Consider the following 22,700-nt stretch of genomic DNA (forward strand, 5'->3'; position numbering starts at 1 on the left):
GGTGGATCTCTGTGAGGTTGAGGCCAGCCTGGTCTACAAAGTGAGTCTAGGACAGCCAAGGCTACACAGAGAAACCCTGTCTCAACCCCCCCATTCCCCGCCCCAAAATGTCCTACAGCTGGATCTTAGGGAGGTATTTTCTTAGTTGAGGTTTCCTCCTTTGTACCAGGTTGACATAAAACTAGCCAGGACAGCATATATTCTGGGTTCGTGTGTTAATAAACAAACTCACTTATCAGGCCAAGGCTGTCACTATTCTAGTAGGTAATACCTCTATGACTGTACCACAAGTCATTAGCATGCAAGCTTTGTTGTTGTTGGTTTTTGTTGTTGTTGTTTAGTTTCTCTTTGTAGTCTTGGCTGTGCTGGTACTCACTCTGTAGACCAGGCTGGCCTTGAACTCATGCCTGCCTCTGCCTCCCAAGAGCTGGGATTAAAGATATATGCCACTACCATGGCAGCAAGTTTTTGCACACATCAAATAAAAAGCAGAGTAAGTAGTTTATTTTCAGAGAATTGAAATTTATAGTGTCACTAACAGAAGCATGGTAAAAAGTCTCTTGAATGAAATTAACCAATGAAAAAATATTATTATTAGAGATTGAGCCCTCCTCCTTTCCCTTTTTTGTTAATAATATAAAGAGATGTATACAGTTGGCTTAATATGCAAAAATATAGTATTATTCTCAGTAAACAGTTTTCATATGTTGGTAAACTAGAATAAAGAAAATCAATGCTCTAATGCTAGAACTATTTTGTGTACTATGCTTCCTGTAACAACTGAAATAATTAAAAACAAAATAACAATGCTAAAATTTAAAAGCTATTTTGTGTGTTCTATTGGAACTAGAAAGATGGTTTCATTGCTGAGGTGGAGGTTTGATCTGACATTACTTTCTTTCATATGTACTTGTTAGTGAATGCTATGTATTCATCTGTTGTAGGTAGAGTCATCACATTGTCTTAAAGTTTGGCTGTTAGGGGCTTGAGAGAGGACTCAGCAGTGAATTGTTCTTGCAGAGGACCCAGGGTCAGGTCCCAGCACCCCTATCAGGTGCCTCCAAAATGCCACTAACTCCAGTTCGAGGGGATCAGATAGCCTCTTCTAGACTCTGCAAGCAAATGCATGCATGTATGGCAGCATGCAAACGTGTGCAAATCTGTATATGAATACATACACATGCACACACGTACTCATAATTTAAAAATGAATCTTAAAAACCTAAACTGGCTGTTAGGTAGTTGGGGACTTCTAGTTCCCTCTTAGAAAGTTAGAACTATTTGTATCCTTATGCCAATGCCAAGAATCTGAAAATTTAGGATTTTTCTAGTCTGTCGGGGAGCTGAGGTTATGGAACAGCTGTATGATGTACAGTGTAATAACAAGTATCCCAAGAAAAGATGGGGTATGACTACTGGCTTACCTGAGACAGAATGAGCACCAATCAAAAGAATGCAGTTGAAAATTTAAAAGTATTGCTAAAACCTAGTACAAATTAGCACAAAGACACAGATTTCAGGTGTGGTGTGTGGATTCGGGTACAGATTAACCCCTCCAAGCCTTTCTCCATAGACTCCATTCATCCGATTCTTTTATTTTGAGACAGGGTTTCTCTGTGTAGCTTTGGCTGTCCTGGAACTTGCTCTATAGACCAGGCTAGCCTTGAACTCATAGCGATCCACCTACCTTTGCCTCCCAAGTGCTGGGATTGAAGGAGTGCACCACAATTGCCTGGTTTCCATCAAATTCTTAATAGTCATGGTTGAAGCTAGTGTGGAGGTACCAGGAAAGTATCTTCCTTTGTTGCATGGTCTTGGAGGAGAGGAACAGTAGTAGCCACTTGAGGAAGGATAGGAAGCCCTGTCTGGATTATTTTATTATTTAATTATTTTTAGACAGGATCTCAACTGAATGTAGCCTAGGCTGGTCTTGATCTGGGAATCCTATTGCCTCAGTCTCTGGTGTTTGGGATTAGAGGACTGTACCACCATACCCAGAGCTTGCTTCCTTTTTTTCTTTCCTGTTAGACAGAAGAAGCCTTAAGCATTGTATGGGACGGGAACCACAAGGAAACCTCCTCTTCACAAGGGAGGGACAAGAATGTATGCTGAGTTCCTAGTGTTAGAGGAAAGGAAGTAGCACAAAGCAGACCGTTGCCTACAACAGGCCTAATGAGAATGCCAGAAAGTCCCACCTCTCACTGGAGGGCACCAACAGTGGAATAGTGTAACAGTGGAGTTCCGAGGAAGGTCCAGAACATGCAGGCAGACTATAGGAGAGACGGGAACAGGGAGACCCAAGACTGGAGGTCAGCAGCCACTGAAAAACACTTCTGGCAAGTCAGGCCCTCATGAACACAGGGAATGGCTTAAGGATTTGGAAGCTAGTGGTTCACTATGGGTAACAATAGCAGAAGACCTTGCTGAGCAAGTCCACATCCTGACTAGATCGACTTGGTCTCTGCAGGCTTGGCAGAGGAAAGGCGTTCCCATTTCCAGGCATACAGATTTCAACTATCCCACAGAGGATGTCCTGCTTAAAAAAAAAAAAAAAAAAAAAAAAGGCATAAAAAAAGACAAAGGAAAATAATACACTGCTGAGACCAGGCCATTAATAGGAACAAGTTCTTTTTTCTTCTCTTTTCTTTTCTTTTTCTTTTTTCCCTTTGTAGCCCTGGCTATCCTGGACTCTGCATCCCAAGTGCTGGAATTACTGGTGTGCGCCAGCTCAGGGACCAAATTCTTAAGACACAGATATTTGAACTACCAGATACAGGTTTTAAAATAACTGATAATGTTGAGCTGTGTAGTAGAAAAGGCCAGATTAACTGTATGATAAAGTAGAATGTTTCAGCTAAGAAAGTCTAATGAAAAGTGCAGTGAGAGCTCAAAAATGGCCCTAGTGGCCCGTCAGCAAATGTGCTGTAACCAGGTGAAAATAAAGCTGAAGTGCAAACAGAAGAAAGTGAGTTGTACAGATGGTCTCACTGTATAATTTAAGTCTGAAGGAGATGGTAGAAGAAATACCTAAAGACTAGTGGCCAAGAATTTTCCAGACTTGAATGATAGCAAAATATCAATTGAGGGTAAGACATCCCTTTCCAAACAAACAAAAGACAGGAAAATATCAGACACGGTTTACTCAGACTGCTAGCCACTGAAGATGAAGACAGAACGAGTCATTACAGAGGAACAAATAATTAGACCAGAGATCTTACAAAACTCTGTGTGTGTGTGTGTGTCTTTAATCCATACTGAATTGACTTGCATATGGTATTATAAAATAACCTGCCTGCCTTTTCTACTTGTAGGTTCATTTTTTTTTTTTTCTGGCACACTTTATATTTTTTTTGCGTGTATGTATGGGCATTTTGCTTGCACTTCTGTGCCTGCTGCCTACAGAAGCCAGAAAAGGGCCTAACCCTGAAACTGGAGTTAAGAGATGGTTGTGAGGGAGCCAACCAGGCTTCCCTGGAAGAGCAAGTGATGCTCTGAACTCCTGAGCCATCTCTGCAGCCACTCGAACTCCTAAAGCCCAAGACATTTTACTAAAGAGACTTCCCTTGTCCTGTTTTCTGTTTTTACAACTTTATTGAAAATCAACTGAGATGTTTATTTTAACCGATGCTAAGATAATCCTTTCTGTACTCTGTATTCTGTTTTGTAGGTTCTTATTTTTATGCTGCTTTGGTTACTGTCACTTTGTGATGTGATTTGTGGTCATGTTTGTTGCCTCAACTCTGTTCTCTTTAGCTTAGGCTTGCTGTCCTCATCTTTTGTTAACTGTCATGCACCAGGTGAGTTATAAAGAAAAGAGGCTTATTTAGGGGCCTTCTTCCAGGTAGAGGTCTGGGGTGGTGTAGAGTATCACGTGTTGAAGATGTGGGAACACACCAAACAGTAGCCAGACTGCATTAGTCTCAATTGTGTATTCACATGGCTAAAGCCTTAGTGACCTTTTGTTTGTTTTAGACTGAAAGAGTTTGAAGAAAACTTTTCTTTTTTTTATGTGCATGGGCATTTGACCTGCATTTATGTCTGCGCTCCACATGTGAGCAGGGCAGGGGAGGCCAGAATGGCGTCAGAGCCCTTAGAACTTGAGTTATAGATGGTGGTCAACTGCCATGTGGGTGGGTACTGGGAATCAAATCATGGGTCCTTTTGAAGTACAGCCTTAACCACAGAGCCATCATAGCTTGAAAATGAAATATGTGACACCCTACAGGAAGGTTAGTGAAATGGCAAGGAAAGGAGAGGTATGGTAGTTAGGGGTTGGCATGACAGTCAGGCCTGCAGCCTCTGAGGCCATGGTGAACAAGAAGCCTAGTGAACCGATTCAAGCATGCAAGAGCTTTCCGTCTCTCTCAGTTCCACAGTGTTCACCATAAGCCTTTACCATCACAGGTGTGTGTGTGTGTGTGTGTGTGTGTGTGTGTGTGTGTGTGTAAAGGCTGACAAGGCTGTTACTGAGCTTGGTTATTAAAGCTGTCTTTAGGAGCAGAATTTAATGTGCAAAGGATTTTTGCTTTGTGTATGTGCAATATGAGAATGAGATGTGTAGAGTAGACACCTGTCTTTCTCCTTGTTTCATACAGGGCATGTTCTCAACCTATTCGGTTCCCGCCTCCCCTTTTGTCATTCACCAGTGTCTTGGTTAGCAGATTTCAGAGTGTTTTCCTACAAAGAAGTTGTACAGCATCTCACCTCCATATAAGGCTTTGGGGGCCATCTCCTTGGATGTTTCTTTCTATCAGTGGAGAAGTGGAGTGCATTGAGCTCAGGGCCTTGAGCCAGTATTTGGAAGTATTGAGGAATAAGGGAGTGCTAACTGCCTCTCTTCCCCTGGAAGATGGGAGAAGCTTCGGCCACACCACTCTTCTCTACCTAATGAAAGAGCACCTGGCTTCTCTGTCTGCTGCCTTCCAGGTCACAGGCCCTTCTAAAGCTGCGTCCAGCACTCAAATACTCTTGCTGTTTTTCTTTTTCTCTTTCTGTCTCTCTGACTCCTTCTTTTGTTCTTTCTTTTTTGAGACAGTGTCTCACTGTATACTCTTATCTGCCTGTAACTTGCTATGTTAGGCCCAGCTGGCTGAGAGCGCGCAGAGGTCAGCTTGCTCTGCCTCCTAAGTGCTCAGGTTTAAGGTGTTTCTTTGTTTTGTCTCTGTGTCTGTCTCTCTCTCTCTCTTTCTCTCTCTCTCATGAAATCTCAGATGAAAGCCGGCGTGGTGGTGCACGCCTTTAATCCCAGCACTCCAGAAGCAGAGGCAGGTGGATCGCTGTGAGTTCAAGGCCAACCTGGTCTACAAAGCAAGTCCAGGACAGCCAGGGCTACAAGAGAAACCCTGTCTCAAAAAACCAAGTAAATAAATAAATCTCAGATGTACTAATTTAGGCCCAAAGGAGATAATATTCCAGGTGAACTTTGATCACCAAGACGCTGTGGTTTATAGAATTCCATGGTAAAATAACTACTGTCCTGTGGGTCTAGAATTCCAGAAACTGTGGAGGAGCGTCACAGTGGATTCCATGGATGAGGAGAAAATTGAAGAGTATCTGAAGCGACAGGGTATTTCTTCCATGCAGGAATCTGGACCAAAGAAAGTGGTACGTGATCTTTAGAAGAGCAGTTTAGTGCCTCCTCCTCGGAACCGTTAGGTGCTTCTCATCCTGTTCTCTGACAAGTGGGTAGTGATTTTCTCTGATGGGGACAAAGCACAGAAACCCATTGCCTCTTATTTTATTGGCTTAATGCCTAGCATAGTTGTGTTAAGCTTTTGTGCCTGCCTGCTTGTTTCTGATGGAGGTTTATGCCTTGTGGTATCAGAAGGTAGCAGGGCTAGTTGGAGGCTGGGTATGTGCTATCAATGGAGTTTGAGGCCGAACCTCCAAGCAGGAACCAGAAAAAGGCTCAAACACTGCATGTATCTTTGCTGCTGGTCTCTGGGCTCTTGAGAAATCCTAACCATCTGTCCCCTGGGTCACTGTCATGTCTAACTGTCTTTACCTTGTCCTGCAGGCCTCTATTCAGAGAAGAAAAAAGCCTGCTTCACAGAAAAAGCGGCGGTTTAAGACTCACAATGAACATTTGGCTGGAGTGCTGAAGGATTACTCGGACATTACCCCTGGCAAATAGGGAATATTCTTATCCTCAAACAGCGTTGCAGACACAGTCAAGATCTTCCCTGATGCTTGGGATCTGAAGACTTTCTGCCTTCCTGCCTGCTCCTCGGGACTGACAAGAGGAGCAGTTCAGTTTACAGAACAGGAGCGGATTACCAAACTCATTGTTTTCATCCAGCAGGGTAGTGGGGATGGGTGTTCCTGTTTAACTTTCTGGGTTTCTTTGTTTTATTAGAAAGACACTTAGCTTGACACTCTGGTGTCTTTGCTATTTATACTGATTTCTAAATGGTTCTTGATTTCATGTTTTCTCTATTGTTTTAGAACAAGCTGGCGGATAGTGCTGGATGCAGTATTTGTTTATTCCAAGAGAAAATACTTATAATAAAATCATTTGTAGGAGGACCTTTAAGAAGTTAGGAAATTGACTTTGTCTCTTTTAAGTCTTGAAAATGGCAGGGAGCTGCTGCAGCCCCTGACTTACCAGGGTGTGTGTTTGGAATGTGACCAAGGTTGGAGTCAATGCTGTTGGCACTTGCGTGAACTTCATCTTTGGAACACAGGGTATGTCTCTGGTTAATAAGCTAAGCAATAAAATTACACTAAATGTGATTGTTAATGTTCTCTTTTAAAAGGCTGACTTGTCATTTAGTAGCCACACTGTGATTCCCACATCATTTTAGACTGAGAAATTTACTGTCTTGCTTTGTGTCTGAAGATTTTGCTTATGGCATCAAGTTAGCTTTCCCCTCAGATCTAGAACTCATTTATCTCCCAGCAGGTGGCCTCATTTGTAAACCATGTTCCCCATGCTTATAGGCAAGGTCTGGAAGTACATGTCTAACTCGTGCGCTTCATCTGGCTTTGTAAGGAGGCAGGCTTGAGGCCTCCCAGACAGGTAGGTGCTCAGATACATGCTTTATCACCAGGTCTGTGTCCTAGTGACCTCTAGCTAAGTCTGCTCTCATTGGTTTTCTCAGGGTCTGGCCTGATAATTGATTTTAGTTTTTTACCTCCTAAAATCTAGAAAAGTGAAGTGTCTTGTTAGTTGCCAAATTCATAAATTCTCTAATTTTGTTTCATTCACTTGCACTGTCTTGCAAGCATTGGTCCTCTTGGCCTGTGTGAATAGTCCGTCGGCTGAAGTACAGGGACTGTGTCACTGGGTGATGTGTGGGGAGAACGTGGTCTCTGTGGGAAACTTGAGAGTCCGCTTGTGTCCAGTGGCTATAAGAAAAAGGAAAGGATTCTGGGTGACTAAAGACATTCCTCCAAAAATTCCAAGTTGGAGTCTTGGTCTCACCTCTGCCCATTTCTGCCAGATCTGTTGCCATTTAGAAGAAGTGGGAATGGGCACGGCTGGGAGAGTTAAAAGGCTGAGTGCATCCCATCTATAATTCATCACAATCACAAGAGGCTTTTAGGACTAGCTAAGAGAAACACAGTTGAACTTAGATAAAGTATAAAAAGTGAACATTTGGCTGCTGCTGTCACAGCCTGTAAATGTGGTCAGATGACGGCTGGACCCAGGGGATGGGGAAACCCTCGATACTTGTTGATGAGGTGGGGAAATGTAGGAACCTCCAACCCTTGTACTTCTGCGGAGCCTGCGGGTGTACAGCCTTTGTTTGAAATCACTGGAGCAGAAGCATGTTCTGGAGGCAGGCGCTCATGTGGGACAGAGACATTTGGATTCATGAATTTCCCAATTCTTGTAAAGGCAGTTAGCCAAGGCATAGGAGATGAAACTTAGTATCCTCCTTTCTTTCTAGTTACTGCTTTTACTTTGAAATGATTCATTTTTGGGAAGGTTGGGAAACTTCTCAAGTTTCACTAATGGTTGTTAGCTGAGGCTAGTGCTGTGCCTGGGGACCAGTGATGACCTTTTGTCTATCTTGCTGCTATCTTTGGAGCTGCGTATAGGACAGTTCATTGTTTCCCATTGAGTCTGGCCTGAGAGATCAGTAGGTGTTCACAAAAGGGAGGATCAGTGGGGACTTGGAGACCCTCTGAGACTGTCTGGTGAATCTAGGGTGAACGTGCTTTGGAAAACAGAATAGGACACTGCCATCTCCCCTCTCCTGGTTCTAGAGTGGAAGCACACTAGATGTTTCTCCACCAGAAATAAGTATGTGAGCTGGTCCTTGACCATAATAATTTAGACATGTCTTCTCTTGGAAGCTGAGTGGGATCTGGCATGGTTAAGACTTGAATGGGGGCAAATGCCTTCCTCTTCGCAGCCCCACTGGCTTGCAAAGTGGTTAACACCTTCCTATGCTTTAAAGACTGGTGAAAGGCCAGCGACTTTTCACCTGACCAGAACACAGCATGCACACGACTCTGGGTTCAATTCCTAGAACCAAAACAACCAGCCTGAATTTACTGTCTAGTTCTAGAAATTCATAAACAGGTTTACCTTTACACTTTACTATTGTAAGGCACTGCTCCTTTGTCCAAGTAAATATTTTAATTTGAACATTATTTCTAATTGCATTTAGGCCTGTTTTTGTTAAAAATAAAAAAAGAAAGAAAAGAAAAACAACTTAGGTGAAATTTAAGCATTTGACCCAATCATGTTTATCACTGGGGCTAGGGATGGGAAAGGGCACTTTGTACTTGATTGGTGCTGAATTTTCTACCTCCTGCCTCCATGAGTGCTGGGGTTGCAGTTTTGTGCCACTGTACCCAGCTTCTAACCTGCATCATATCCCTTGTTTCTCAGTGAGGAATGCATACAAACAGTAGAGACAGGCTTCTCGGGTGGGCTTTAATTCAAAGGCTTTGCTGCTGGGTTTTTAAGGCCCCCCCCCCAATTTTATGTGTATTGCTGTTATGCTTAGCTCAAGTCATTAAAAGGTTTAAATGTTTTTGAGGACCAGCACTTCAGAGAACATGTCACTAGTTACTAACATTCTCTAACCTTCCAAGAACATCGTGGGTTTTTTTTTTTTTTTTTTTTTTTTTTTTGTCATAAAGACCATAACCCTGGTTTAAAAGTTAAAGAGGAAGAAAGCACTGTCTTCTTAATTCTTAAGGATGTTCATCGGGCCACATAACTAAGGATGCCATATGTTGGAATGGGGCAGTACTAGTTAGAGTTCATGAAATATGGGCAGACTTGCAAACATTGGGTCCAGTGAATCAGATGTGATTAACTAGAAGTGTTCTTATTTGGAAACTTAAGGCTTTCAATACTCACTTTAAGTTGTAATTTAGTTGGGGGTGATACTTATTTCTAGTTGCTAGTTTTATAGTTAGTCTTGTGTTCCTGGGGAGACTTCATTTGGCTCAGTTACCATTCTTTCTAAGCCTATATAAGTGAGACCTTTTTACAAGGGAGCAAGAGTAAGCAAACAAACCATTGTGCCATTTCTTAACTCCAAGTTACTGATTCCCGAAGACCCTGCATTCATTCTTCTAGTAGAGTGACAGAAGATGTTTCTAGTGGAAGTTCCTAAAGTGGGTGTGAACTGCTTGGTCAGTGGGCATGTATGGGGGCTTGCCCTGGAGTGGGACACCTTAACACATCCCCATGGCCTCTTGTGGAAAATGCATACAGAAGTGACTGGTTAGGGTGGCAGTAGCTTGAGGTAGTGACACTCCATTAGCGCCAGCTGTGGTAGTCTCTGGTGCCTTAGAGTTGGAACCTCACAGCTAGGCTGAAGGCAAAGCCATATGGTCAGTTTGTTCCACAGGACAATCTTAGGCAGTGCTTCTGAGAGCTGGAGGGTGGCTATGGAAGCTACACTGGTCTTCATGAATGCCAAATGATCAGGAAAGCAGTTGACTATGGCTAGTTTCTGGGAAATGTCACAAACTGAAAATACCATCGACTATTGATCAGTTAAGAGGTGAGAGTGGGGCTGGAAATGAGGTCATCTGGTAAAGTTCTTGCCTAGCAGGTTCATAAAACTCTGTGCCAGTCCTGTGATCCTAGCACTGGGAAGGTGAGGCCAGGAGGATGTAAGACCTGGGGGTGGGAGGGGAATTGTGAGTATATAGAATACCATCATTTTGGCTAAACCAGCAGCCATATTTTTCTATATTTTGAATCTTTAAAAAAAAACTTTGAGCCGGGCGTGGTGGCGCACGCCTTTAATCCCAGCACTCGGGAGGCAGAGGCAGGCGGATCGCTGTGAGTTCGAGGCCAGCCTGGTCTACAAAGCGAGTCCAGGACAGCCAAGACTACACAGAGAAACCCTGTCTCAAAAAACCAAAAAAAAAAAAAAAAAAAAAACTTTGATTTTATGTGTTGTATATATACATACACTATGGCCGCCAGAGAGGCTATTACACCTCATGGACCTCAAGTTATGGCTCGGAGTCACTAGATGTAGGTGCTGGGAACCTGCAAGAGCAGGAAGTTCTCCTAACTTCTTTTGGTTTTTTGAGACAGGGTTTCTCTGTGTAGCCTGGCTGTCCTGGACTCATTTTGTAGACCAGCCTGGCCTCGAACTCAGAGATTTGCCAGCCTCTGCTGGGATTAAAGGCGTGCGCCACCACACTTGGCTCTCTCCTAACTTCTGAGCCATCTATCCCCCACAGAATAACACCCCCACCCCAACAGGGTCTCACTGTTTATCTCTGGCTGTCCTAGAACTCACAAGGTAAACCAGGCTTGAGATTTAAGGGGCATGCCACTATGCCTGGCAGAATATTAATTTTGAGCTCAAACTTGGTACCAGCCGCCCTCACCTACAAACTGAAGTGGGTAAAAGGTAGCTTAGGTGTGTGAAATCCTTCGGTAGTGCTTGGTGGGTTGTAGTTACTCTCTGACTTCCACCACTGTTTCTGAATCTTGCCTAGTTCTGCCACAGTCTGGAAATGGAAATCTCTGCATTGTATGACATGTCCGATTGATGTTGTGAATAAGTTTGACAGACAATTGTGTAATAGCCGGAATAAACTTTATTATTTTTTTTTAAAAACAACAATAGAAAAGTACCTTTACACAATTTATAAAAGCACAATCGATGGTGAAGTAGCTCTCTCTTTGTTTAAAGTAGAGGAGTCTCACAGCCAGATGGCACTGAGGGCAGGAGCAGTTCCTGAGCACCAACGTGGATGTCTTAAGTCCCCAGCTGCTGCCTGGCCCCTTTCCTCTAGTTTATAGTGAAAAGGCCTTTACTCTAGGCCTTGGTGTTTCTTTTTTTATTGCAATAACCTTTAAAAACTTGACATTTTTATTTCTAATGAAAAATGATGAAACAACCATTGATATAATCATTAAAACATGACGTTTTTAACACAACACAAGCAGATCAATCAATAACAAGGATACAAAGATTGTGATTACATCTAGCTGCATCAGCAGCTGGAAATTCTGAGGTCAATATAGTGTTACACATGGCTCTTGTCTGCGGAGCGGGATAAGCTGTGCAGCCACAGCCTCTGGAAAAGTGTCTGCATACAACACAAGACTGACTTTGGGCTTTGAAGAAGTCTTGAAGCAAGGGTAACAGTACTCGTTGCAAATGGCCACAGTTACATGTCCAACCCTGTGCAATGTAGTAGGTAGTCTCAAGATGAGCACACACTGTTCCAGAGAATGTGATGGACGGTGCATCCGACAGGGCTGGCAGACTTTAGAGCAGCAGCTCAGCTAGACCTATGCTTTGCTGAATCTCTTGAGAGATATGATGCCCATTGCAGCCAAGCAGGCTGGGTGGGCAAAGCCTGTTCCTACTGAAGCCTTGTAGGCCTCCAAATCATGGCCCCTCCACTTAGTGAGGTGGACCTTATTGTTCCACTGGGGAAGTGGGAACAGTTTATGGAAGGTGCTATCAGAAACGGTAAGAATAAATAGAAGTATAAAACGGCAAAACGTCACTTGGCACAGTTAGTATCGTCACAGCCAGTGCTGCCGTGATTTTCGGATGGCACGCTGTGCTCAGGAGACATTCTCTAAGTAGTCTTTGCTCAGCTGTGTATATACTACAATGGCAGATGCTCTGGGGGCACTGATTGTCTTGCAGGGAAATCCCAGGGAGCCAGGATTGCAGAGCTAATACTGCAGAAGCTAACGTCTACACCATGTTAACTAATGTGCCCTGACTGGGCCAGGCAGATGGAGTCCACACACTCACAACATAATCGTGGAAACCTGGATGCTATTTAGAGACATGCCTCAAACATGCAGCTTATTTCAGAAGAAAAACAAGATACACACCATTAAAAGCATTCAAAAACCAAGCTCAAAAGTCATGATCTAACCTAGTGTAGGAATCCATCTTGCCATACTTAAAATGTCTGTTATAAAAATACTAAACCATCTTGGCTTTTACTTTTACTGCTGCTGTCTTTGTTTTCTCTGAATATGTCTTCAAACTGTACAGAAATGTCAGACCATGCATTCACAAATAACACATATTTCTTAAAATTATACAGTGTAAAAGAGTAAAACACATTTTATTATATATTTTTTTTTCTTTGAGGAAAACAGATGTGTGATAGAGGCTGTGGCGAAGTCTTGGAGGGATCAAAACTGGGCAAGGTATTTTCGAGCCTGAAACAAAAAGAGAATGTGTTGGGAGAGCAGCATTGAGAATTCCATGCAGCGCCAAGCGCCAAGAAGTCCCAGTAGACTCGTGGGTACGGATGAAGACTTCAAGCTGAGTGTAATCAGCACTGGAGGCTAAGGCAGGAGCATCCGCTGGGCTTACAGGCCAGCCAGGGCAAGCAGGGGGCCCAGCTAGATGGCTCAGTGGGTAAGCATAGTACCTATCAATGACCTGAGTTCAACCCTGCAGACTTAAGTGGCAGAGTGAGAACAGATTCCTGCCAGTTGTCCTCTCACCTACCTATCTCCACACTACTGAAATAATGTAAAACAAAAACCCCTCTGCCTTGAAATCTCAACAAATACTTATATACTTTACTTTGTGGCAGAATCTGAAGCTGGTCTTGGATTTATTTTATTTTATTTTACCCCCTTTGAGAGGAGTTTGCTGTGTAGCCTGTTTTGGATTGTGCTATATCCACAGCTCTCTGTGCTGTTTGGGATACTCTGTAAGCCCATTTTTATTCGTCATTCATTTTGTATTCCGTATTTTCATGCCATCTTACTGACAGGTTAGACTGTGTTGTGAAATGCAGAAAAGGTATGCATACCAGTAGACTAGAACACATTCTGTGCAGGGAAATGTGAATGTGGTGAGGCTAATGGTCTACAGGTTTCAAGGCCCAAAACACAGCAATCGGCATGTGCCTGTGGAGCTCGGGAAAGCACTAGGGAGAAAGTGGCATGCACAGCTCAGAGCAGGAACTGTCGTCATGCATGCTGTGCTGTGCTGTGACTCTGCTTTTCTGTGTCTCCCAGTTGGTGCCAATGGAATCCCAGCACATGAACAGCTGCTTCCTGTAGAGCGCTGTACTTCCTTCTCCCTGCCCTCTGGCAGCAGCATTCCCAGGCAGAAGCGTTTATCTGGCAGGGATAAACAACTCAAACTCTCTGAGGAAATTCTCACTTTCTGCTTCCCCCACCTCCTGGTGTTCTACCAGTGGGGGCCACATACCCCGCAATGCTCACGTGAGGAGAATCAAGTGAGTGTCCATCCCGGAGGCATGGGGATCAGCCTAGTCTACACATGAGTCCTTGGCTAGTCAGAGCTACAGGTTCAAATCAGTCACCAAAACCGCTTCTCCCAGCCGGGCGTGGTGGCGCACGCCTTTAATCCCAGCACTCGGGAGGCAGAGGCAGGAGGATCGCTGTGAGTTTGAGGCCAGCCTGGTCTACAAAGTGAGTCCAGGATGGCCAAGGCTACACAGAGAGATCCTGTCTCCAAAACAAAACAAAACAAAACAAACAAAAAAAACCCACTTCTCCCTGGGAGTGGGCGGGGCCTAGAGTTCCCACAACCTAGGTGTGCATCAGGTGGCACTTTCCTGGTTGGGTGGAAGAGGTGGGACTCTGGGGTGGAAGGTGGCATCGCCTTTGAGGTGACAGTAATGGAGATTACTTAGTAAGGCCCAGAGCTCCTGACTCGCTTCCTCGTATCACTGATCTGCCAAAGGGGCTTCTGCTGAAGCTCTTGTTCTCTGAGCACTCCTGCTTTGTTCCCGCAGACGGCTGGTTCTCAGAAGCGACAACATGTTCCTGCCATCTACAAGGTTTCCCTCCTCCTCACCCTGACCCACGCTGTGTGCTGCAGGGGCTCTGGGAACACAACAGGTCTGTGCAGATCCTCCTGGCTCAGCGAGGGCCATCCTAGGAACATAGCAAGCAAGAGTGACGATGACTTTGTGTGATGCCATTTCAGAGACCTTGAGAGAGGGAACCAGCCTGCCGCTATGGCAGTGCCTCGGAGTGGGGGTACAGTTAGGTTGAGCTGTTGAACATTAGTCTACAATCACCTTTGTGCACTGAGCCTACTTCCTGCTCTGTAGATCAACATCATTATCTGCCCCTGCACCAAGGCCTTGGGTAGCTCTGTTCCCAGCATCATCTTCCCATGCACCTCTACCTTCCAGTCTTCAGCCATCTCAGAGGCTCCTCCCGCCTCATGTGTCTTTCACACTTCTGCCGATCCTTAGATCCTCAGAGCAGCGGCTCTCAGCCTTCCTCACGCTGTGACCCTTTAATACACTTCATAATGTTGTGGTGACCCCCCAAAAATTATTGTGTTGCTACTACATAACTAATTTTCCTTTTTTTTTTTCTTTTCTTTTCTTTTTTCTTTTTTTCCCCAAACAAGGTTTCTTTGTGTAGCCTTAGCTGTCCTGGAAATGGCTTTGGCCTGGAACTCAGAGACCCGCTTGCTTCTGCCTCCCAGAATGCTGGGACTAAAGGCATGTGCCACCACACCTGGCATAATTTTGCTCCTGTTATGAATCTTAATGTAAATATTTGATATGTGACCCCTGTGAAAGGGTTGTTTGACCCCCAAAGGGGTGAAGACCCACAGGTTCAGAACCGCTGTTGGCACAAAATCAAGACTGTCTGAGGCGCCCCACCCCCCTTTTGCATTTATAAACTCTGTCTTTGAAAACTGACCTTTCCTGGGCCCCTCACTCTAGAAGGGCTTTGTAATGAGAGAAGCCTCTACAGAACTTCCAGGTGGGATTTTCCTTGGATGTTATTTTCTTCCCTAACATGCTCCTCGACCCCAGATGGAGAGTACAGAAAAAGGTTCCTTCAGACACTTGGGCCCCTAAAATCAATGTTGTAGTCTGCCAGGTAGGGGACTGCACATGGAGGTCCAGTCTGGGCTCTAAACAACCCTTCTACAGGAAGCTGATCCTTTTAAGGTAGGGTGGCTATGCCTCTAATTCTGGCTTTGTAACGCTCTCCTCTCACTTTTCCTGTACTTCTAAACAGGAGCATTTGAAGTTGGGAAAGGAAAAGTGCAGAACCTGTAGTTCCCTGAGCTTTCCAGAACCTACCATGGAGCTGTAATTCTCACATGGGAAAAGAATGTATCCACACTGCCATCTATGTCCCAGACTGAACACAAGGTCAGAATGTAGCTATTTCAGTCCCTGTAAACAAGGAAGAGGTTTAGCTAGGAATGGAGTTCAAACCTTGGAATGTGTTAACAAGGACCTTTAAACAGAATCCAAAGACATCCGGGAACACAAAGCACCACAGAGGGACAGTGGGCTTGCTTGGGTAGCTGGGGCAGATTCTTTTCACAGCGCCTTTTGGGAAAAGAGGGCCGGTCCTGAGCAACATGTAAGTGACGTCTCAAGGACCCGGGGAAACATCTGGTAGCATGGCTCTGGGTAAACCTGACAAGCAGCTCTGCTTTCACCACCCATCTGCTAGTGACGTCCCTCAAAGCTTAACTTTAACCTTTGACATTCATTTTGCCAAGTCTAAAGAATATTCCCCTGCTACCCTGACTCCCAAGTAAACATGAGACGTTTGACAAATTAACCTGTCAGCTTATTTTAATCAAGTACTAGTATTTATAGTAAGTAAATATTTAAGACATCATGCAGTATATGTAAGTCTTCTGCAGACATCAATCTTCCTGTACTGTTCCTGGCCATGTTTATTCATGGCTCCATCCCTCCTCAAACCAGGTGTACCTCTGTGTGGCAAGGCTGGTTCCCTGTAACCCATGGTGGTCGTGGAAACTGCAGACCAGGAGCCAGGAGCTGACCTGACCTTCCTGAGCATTTCGGGGGTACCTGAACCTCTAGTTCTCAGCCCCTCTAAGCCTCCTGCTTTGTTATTATTAGGTTCTTTTGGTATTGGGTATGACACCATCACCCACTTCTGACCCTGGGCTGCTGGACCTTGGACAGCTAATATTTTGGTTACTTTACTGCATTTAAAAAGTTATCTACCCCCAGGGGCTGGAGAGATGGCTCAGAGGTTAAGAGCACTGTTTGTTCTCTCATGTATGCATAAGATTCCCACAAACGCCCTGAGTTCAATTCCCAGCAATAATATGGTGGCTCACAACCATCTATAATGAGATCTGGTGTCCTCTTCTGGTTGGCAGGCACACATGTAGGCAGAATATTGTGTAAATGATAAAATAATAATCTCTGCAGAAGCAGGCAGATCTCTTGAGTGTGAGGCCAGCCTGGTCTACAGAGAGTTCCAGGATAGTCGGCTACACAGAGAAACCCTGTCTTGAAGTATCTGGCACTGAGGAGCTCTGGGAGAGCATCTGTCTTAGCATACACCAGGACCCAGCTTCCACCCCCAGGGCTAGGAAAAACAAAGCCCACTTCTACAAAAACAGCATGAGTGGCTATAAACTGATCTTTAAATTACTACAGAGAAAGGAAAAGCCTTCAAAACAAACACAACCCACCAAGATGAAGCATATCTTGAACGGGTTACAGGGATCGGGTTACAAGGGCATACAACTAATGGGAAACCATCAGCTGCCCTAATGACGCATCACATGTGATACCTTGACAGCTTTATGCTACTGTGGGAAAAATACATTATGCCAGTGGCTCGCTTCCCACGTGCAAAGCAGGCACAACGGAGCACATGTCAGAAGGGGTGTCACTCTCAGCATAAAATCATTTTGGCCCCCAAATGTGGGAATGACCTTGGTTTGCTGCCTGATACTCTCTCTTCAGCAGCAATCTTGCCCTCCATTCTGACTCATCTTTTTTTATAGGCCCCTCATAAGGAATGAAATGCGCCTCCTTATTTGGCCCGAGGCATGAAGTGTCCCTGGCATCCTGCTCCCTGAAGACAATTTCTGCAAAGTCACTGAAAGCTGCCATATGAGGTAGCAGCAAGGAGGTCATCTCTGGTAATGTACACTATAACTTCATTTAAAGACTCCTACTGAGGGCCGGGCTAGATGATAGACACCTGTAACCTCAGCCGTGGGAGGAAGACCCCAAGTTCCACGCTGGCCTGAGGATATAGGGAGACTCTGCCTTCCAAACCACACTAAACTGAAACTGACTACTGAGGCAGTAATAGCCACTACCGGCAGAAAAAAACAGACCACCAAAACTTACCAGCCAGAAAAGCCCAGCAACACAGAATCCTGTAGAATCCTACAAATTAGCTTAGTCACAGTCTCACTCTGATTTCAGAAGACCCTCATAAAAATATCCCCCAGTAGAGAAGTGGCTCCATTATAATTAATGCAATTGAAGCGTACCTATACACTACATCTCAGAATTCCAACAAACCCCTGAATTTCAAACAAAGGCTTGAGAGCTGAAAGGAAATTCCCTTAGGCCATGGTGCTACTCGGGTAACCAAACATGTGAATAGAGCCAGCATCACTTGAGTAGGCCATCATGTGACCTGTAAACTTACTGCCAGGCATGGTACTTTTCCCAGCACCAAGGCGGGAGAATCAAAATTAAGGCTCGCCTGGGCTACACAGTAAGACACTGTTTGAAAACAAAAAGCACCCACCAATAAACCCAAGAAATAAACACTTCCTGTTATCTATCACCCTGGCTGGGAGTCACTGGGAGGGCCCATGCAGAGGTTGTGGTTCCAGGAAATACTGGTGCCCACCCTGCCCACACTGGCTGCCACGAGACTCTGGCACTCACCAGCAAGCTCCAGTTTTGCAGAACAGCTGGATGACAGTCGCCACCAGTGAAGATCGCATTAATACCCACAAGACAGATTGCAGCCGCCATCACACACCCGAGACCTGGGTGGACAGAGACATCTGTTAACTGTGTGCGATGGCAACCTTTTCTGTGGGCCTCATGCCCTGGGTTATGATGAGCAGCCTGCTCTGTTGGCGTAAGGAGCTGAGCGCACGTGCCACTGCACAACATTTCAAGACTGCTTGCAGACAGGAAAGTGATCTTGGGGACTTAGAACAATGTGAGCAGGCTGCTGGGCTAGAGGCAAGGACACTCACAGAAGTCACTAAGGTGAGAGCCCAAGCATGGAAGGCTGCCTTTCCAGCCTACAGGGATGCTGCACCTACAGCTGTGCTGTGGGATTCCCTGAACCATACTAGACCCCAGTGCCACCCCAAAGCCTGCCAGCCAAATCATGAATATGAGGCCCCCCACAGACTCAGGACAACCGCCAGTTCCAGGGCTGCCTCAGACCCTAACGGCTTTGGGCAGCCGTAGAGCTCAGGAGAGCCCCGTCAAACCCAGTAACTAAGGTCTGCTATGAGCAGGAAGCACATCCATGGCCCTGTCTGTGATGCCCAAGGTGCTGAGAGCTGTGAAATCTCAAGGTGGAGAGAGGCAGAGGGAGACAGACCTGGCTGATTCATCTTTAATGGCCCAGCTGGTTTTTACAAAATTCCTCATGCCAACAAAGAAGCCCAGCTCCATGGCTATCGACAGCAAAGCCCCTACTGTATGTACTGTCTGCTGCCCCGACGACTTCTTTCGCATAGAAAGCTGTATCTAGCTTGCAGGGCTTCCTGTATGATGCTCTGCTGAAGACAGCCTGTAGCTTGTGCGAATTCTGCTCTTTCTGGAGTTAGGTGTGAGTCTGCAGGACAGGCTGCCTTTCTGTCTGTCATATCAGAATAAATGGGAAACATTTACAGAGGAGTAGATACGATTCTGGTTTCCTAAGAGAAGCTGGGCTATATGAGGAAAGACCCAATCTCCCTCCCGCCCTTGCCGTACTCCCATAGTGACCAGGGTACCCCATACCCCTCCCAAGCCTGGCTGGCAACAGCAGGCCCAGGGTGCTTCCTGAGTTTGCCAAGCTGCACTGAATTTTTAGGATGTCTACTGCTGAGGTCACACGGTCATGACTTCTGGCCTTAGGCTAATCAGGAGAACTAACTGGCTCTAGGTTCACTAAAACATGAGGGTTTCACCAACAAGCTGTGCACGCCAGGGCTCACAGGTAGTAGTGAGCCAGTCATCGAGACAGGCAAATGCACAGCGACCCTCTGCATACCCAAGAACTCAGGATACGCATAGGCACTGGAGGGTGGGGCGGAGGCTGCTACAGGTGTCCCCATCTCAGTATACAGTCTCACATACAGCCACCTTCTTCAAACTTAAAGGGACAGGCAGGCTGCAGCTTTGGTGCACGTGGCTGTCACCGGGCCTGGGTGGAGGGATGAGCCTGGTGGTCATGGCTGGGCGCAGATGTGCTGGCTTTCAACTTCCCAAGGTTTAGGGAATCTGGGTCTGGCTGGAAGGAGCCTGTAGGATTTGCCAGGGCAGAGCTTTGCAATCTTGGAATAAGAGACCCTAGGCTCAGAACAGTCAGAGCCAGACCCCTGTCTGCCTTTGAGATGACAGGTGCCTCCCAGAGAAGGGTCCTACAAACTGGCAGTTGCTTCTTCATGGGCTTCCTTGAGGCCATTGGCCAATGTCCAAGCCCATCTATTTCTAGACCAAGTTTCTCTGGCTGTTCTCGAACTCAGAGATCTGCTTGCGCCTGTCTCCCTAGAGCTGGGATTTAAAGACATGAAACCACCACTGCCTGGCTCCATCTCCTTTTATTTAGCCATGGGAGAGGCAAAAGGATTGGACTAATGACATTTCTGGTACAGCAGGGTCTGCTGGGACAGATCTGGACTGCTAGGCAGCCCCGCCTCCTACATGGAGCATTAACCCCCCAGTAACTCACCTCCTTTTCCAACCGGGCTTCACCTTCCCCACTATTCTCACCCCCACTTGACCTATTATGTTCTCTTTATTACTTCATTACCCTCCCCCTCAGTACACTGCAGTTGTTCATTGAGTATTTACTGCTATGAGTTCAAGTGTGACCCTGCTAAGTACAGGTCGGGCAAGTCAGTCCCCTGGATTCTGGGTAGACTGCAATATGGAGCGCAACATTGGGTGTCTTGAGGGGGGAGGGAGAGAGAGGAGGGGGGAGAGGGAGGGAGGGAGAAAAATGGAGAGGGGGGAGAGGGAGGGAGGAGAGGAGAGAGAGAGAGCACAAGCAGAGGTGTTGCTAGCGGCCTGGCAGCTGTAGTCCTGCATGAAGGCCCAGCCTCAAGACAGACTTCTAAGGCTGTTCCTCCCAAACAAGACACAGGCACAAACTGCGACAAATTCCAGCCATTTTGTTCCCCCCATCGTTGCCTCTAAGTTGGTGAGACTGTAAAAACACATGATTACAGTGTCTTCATCGTGGTGTCGGTTGAAGGCTCAGCGAATCTCAAGTTCTTAAGCATATTATCCCACCCCACCCCAATTCCCATGGTCTTTAAAAGAACGGTTGAGCTATATCTAGATATCCAGTAAGGAAAGTCACCACTCTGTTACTTGTAAGGAATAGCAGAAAACGTGCTCACTCTCTCGTTGATGGAGCTGGGAAAGTGGTAATTTTCAAAACATGATGTCTTTCAAGCATCACAGTTCTCTGTTACATGGCTGGACCATCACCAAATCTTGATGGAGCTGTACAATGTGTAGGCAGACTAAACATCACTCTTCCACTCACTACACGCCAAGAGGACATGAGTGTGCTCAGCCCTCTGGCCACTCTCCTAAAGGGCATCCTCACACCACCAGTGAAAGCAATGCCACAGGTCCTTCTCTGCACACTGAGCCCTGGGCAATCTGAACAGTTGTTCTGTGTATACTGTGTCCACAGGGCTCCGCAGGAGAATTATATTTCATGTTAGCGCTAAGAAATCAAAGTGGATAAACTAGAGATCCCTGAGGTCTGGTACTTCACACCTGTAACTGCGACCCTTGAGCCAGAGTCAATAAGATTAGAAGTCCAAAACCAGCCTGACATATGGGATTTTGTCTCAGAAAATCTAACACAAACACCTGAGGGAGGGCCTCTTCTGGAGCAAGCCAAGAACTGTCCAGGATGGGAGGGGACAGCATTTGACACTTTGTGACACCGGGAGCGATTGCGTGATGCCTGGTATTGATATCCTTTTGTCCTCACTACCTGTTTAGTACCATCTTTCTCACAGGGAAAATCAACTGTTGGGAGAAGGAAACTTCTGTGTATGGCGTTGGCCCCCTGGCCAGCACTGGCCTTTCTGACACATGCTTCGGTCTACTGTGTTTCTATTAGCTCATCGACAACGCTGTTTCCAACCCTGTTTTATACTCCCTGAGATTACGTAGCCTGGGTTTTTAGGAAGGACCTGATCCAAGACTCTGGAAGGCTCTGGAATGATGGCTGCACATGCCTAGCTCCATGCAACAGTACTGGTCACTGCTCCCCAAATTCCTTCCAGACCAGCCCCACAGGACCCCATGACCTGACACGCCAGCCGAGCTCTGGCCTGTGTGGCCTATGTTCCTCTCAGAAGAAGTGACTTGTTTACAACGATGGCACATCATATGCTTTGTATCTTCCTGGGGCTTAGAATCTGTGTTGATGGCAGTAGTCCCCAGCCTTGCCTTGGTAGCCCCTGTGGTCACTGGCCCTCTGACTGACATAATGATTTGGGGTGAACCATGAGCATGCTAGTACAAAGTAGGGTCTCTGAAACTGGAACCCACACAGTTGCTTAAAGACGCATTTTTTCCCCCTTGAGCCTACATAAGCGGTAACCAAAATGAAACAACAGAAAGAAAAGCCCTACCTTAGGCTTTGTGGCGTCACCACTCACCAGCTTGTCCACTAGCTGAGCACCTACCACTGTTGACAGAAGGCATTTGGCTCTCTTGCCACTTTGACTCTCCACATGCATTTCTGCTGGGTGGCCGCCTCCAGCCCCACCCCTCCAGGCCAGGAGACTACTGGGAAACATGGGCCTCCCATCACTGTGAGGACTCAGCTAGTGCAGTCAATATTCAGCGTTGACCTGAGCCTTCAGGCCAAAGGGGCTGCTGCCGATGGGAAAGAAGCCACAGGCCTCTCCTTTCTCCCCAGGAAGACAAGGCTAGTCCCATCACCCACCATTTCTACTTCTTTTTTTCATCAGCGCTCACAAATACTTCCAAGTAGAACCTAAGCTACCTTAGGGCTTGTCCATAACACGTGATCCCATTAACAAAGATCCGAGACTCCACCTCAGTGGTGGGAGAAGCGAGCCGCAGTTGTGTGTAGCCTACTCTCAGAACAGAAGGGCTCTAAGAACCTGTCCTTGTCAGCATTAGCACATGGGCCGGCCGAACACCCTGTCAGGAAGGCATTAGCTTCTAACAGGACCCAAGCCTGCTCATCCGCCTCCTCACGTCTCTTCCCGGTTCATAAACAGCTGAGTAATCTAAGCGAGCAGCTGACTGGG

The 22,700-nt window shown here is 46.0% G+C and overlaps 2 protein-coding genes across 5 annotated transcripts in view; one reads left to right on the top strand and one right to left on the bottom strand.

Annotated features, from left to right (window-relative positions):
• Nucleotides 1-6,741, top strand: part of Gtf2e2 (general transcription factor IIE subunit 2) — a 55,322-nt gene extending 48,581 nt beyond the window's left edge. Inside the window, exons 7-8 of the mRNA XM_051169396.1 lie at nucleotides 5,489-5,604; nucleotides 6,017-6,741. Of these exons, the coding sequence (XP_051025353.1) occupies nucleotides 5,489-5,604; nucleotides 6,017-6,133 (233 nt within the window). The 3' untranslated portion in view covers nucleotides 6,134-6,741. The remainder of the gene's footprint in view (nucleotides 1-5,488; nucleotides 5,605-6,016) is intronic.
• A 4,264-nt stretch (nucleotides 6,742-11,005) lies between these two features.
• The window catches only part of Rbpms (RNA binding protein, mRNA processing factor), a 152,881-nt gene continuing 141,186 nt past the window's right edge, over nucleotides 11,006-22,700 (bottom strand). The window contains exons 7-8 of one of the 4 annotated variants that reach the window (XM_051169400.1): nucleotides 18,109-18,212; nucleotides 11,006-12,625 (exon numbers count right to left, since the gene is read on the bottom strand). In XM_051169400.1, the coding sequence (XP_051025357.1) occupies nucleotides 12,599-12,625; nucleotides 18,109-18,212 (131 nt within the window). In that variant the 3' untranslated portion in view covers nucleotides 11,006-12,598. The remainder of the gene's footprint in view (nucleotides 12,626-18,108; nucleotides 18,213-22,700) is intronic. The other 3 variants (XR_007833245.1, XM_051169399.1, XM_051169401.1) reach the window with 3 other exon arrangements.

Source organism: Acomys russatus, chromosome 27 (assembly GCF_903995435.1).
Source record: "Acomys russatus chromosome 27, mAcoRus1.1, whole genome shotgun sequence".
Classification (NCBI taxonomy): domain Eukaryota; kingdom Metazoa; phylum Chordata; class Mammalia; order Rodentia; family Muridae; genus Acomys; species Acomys russatus.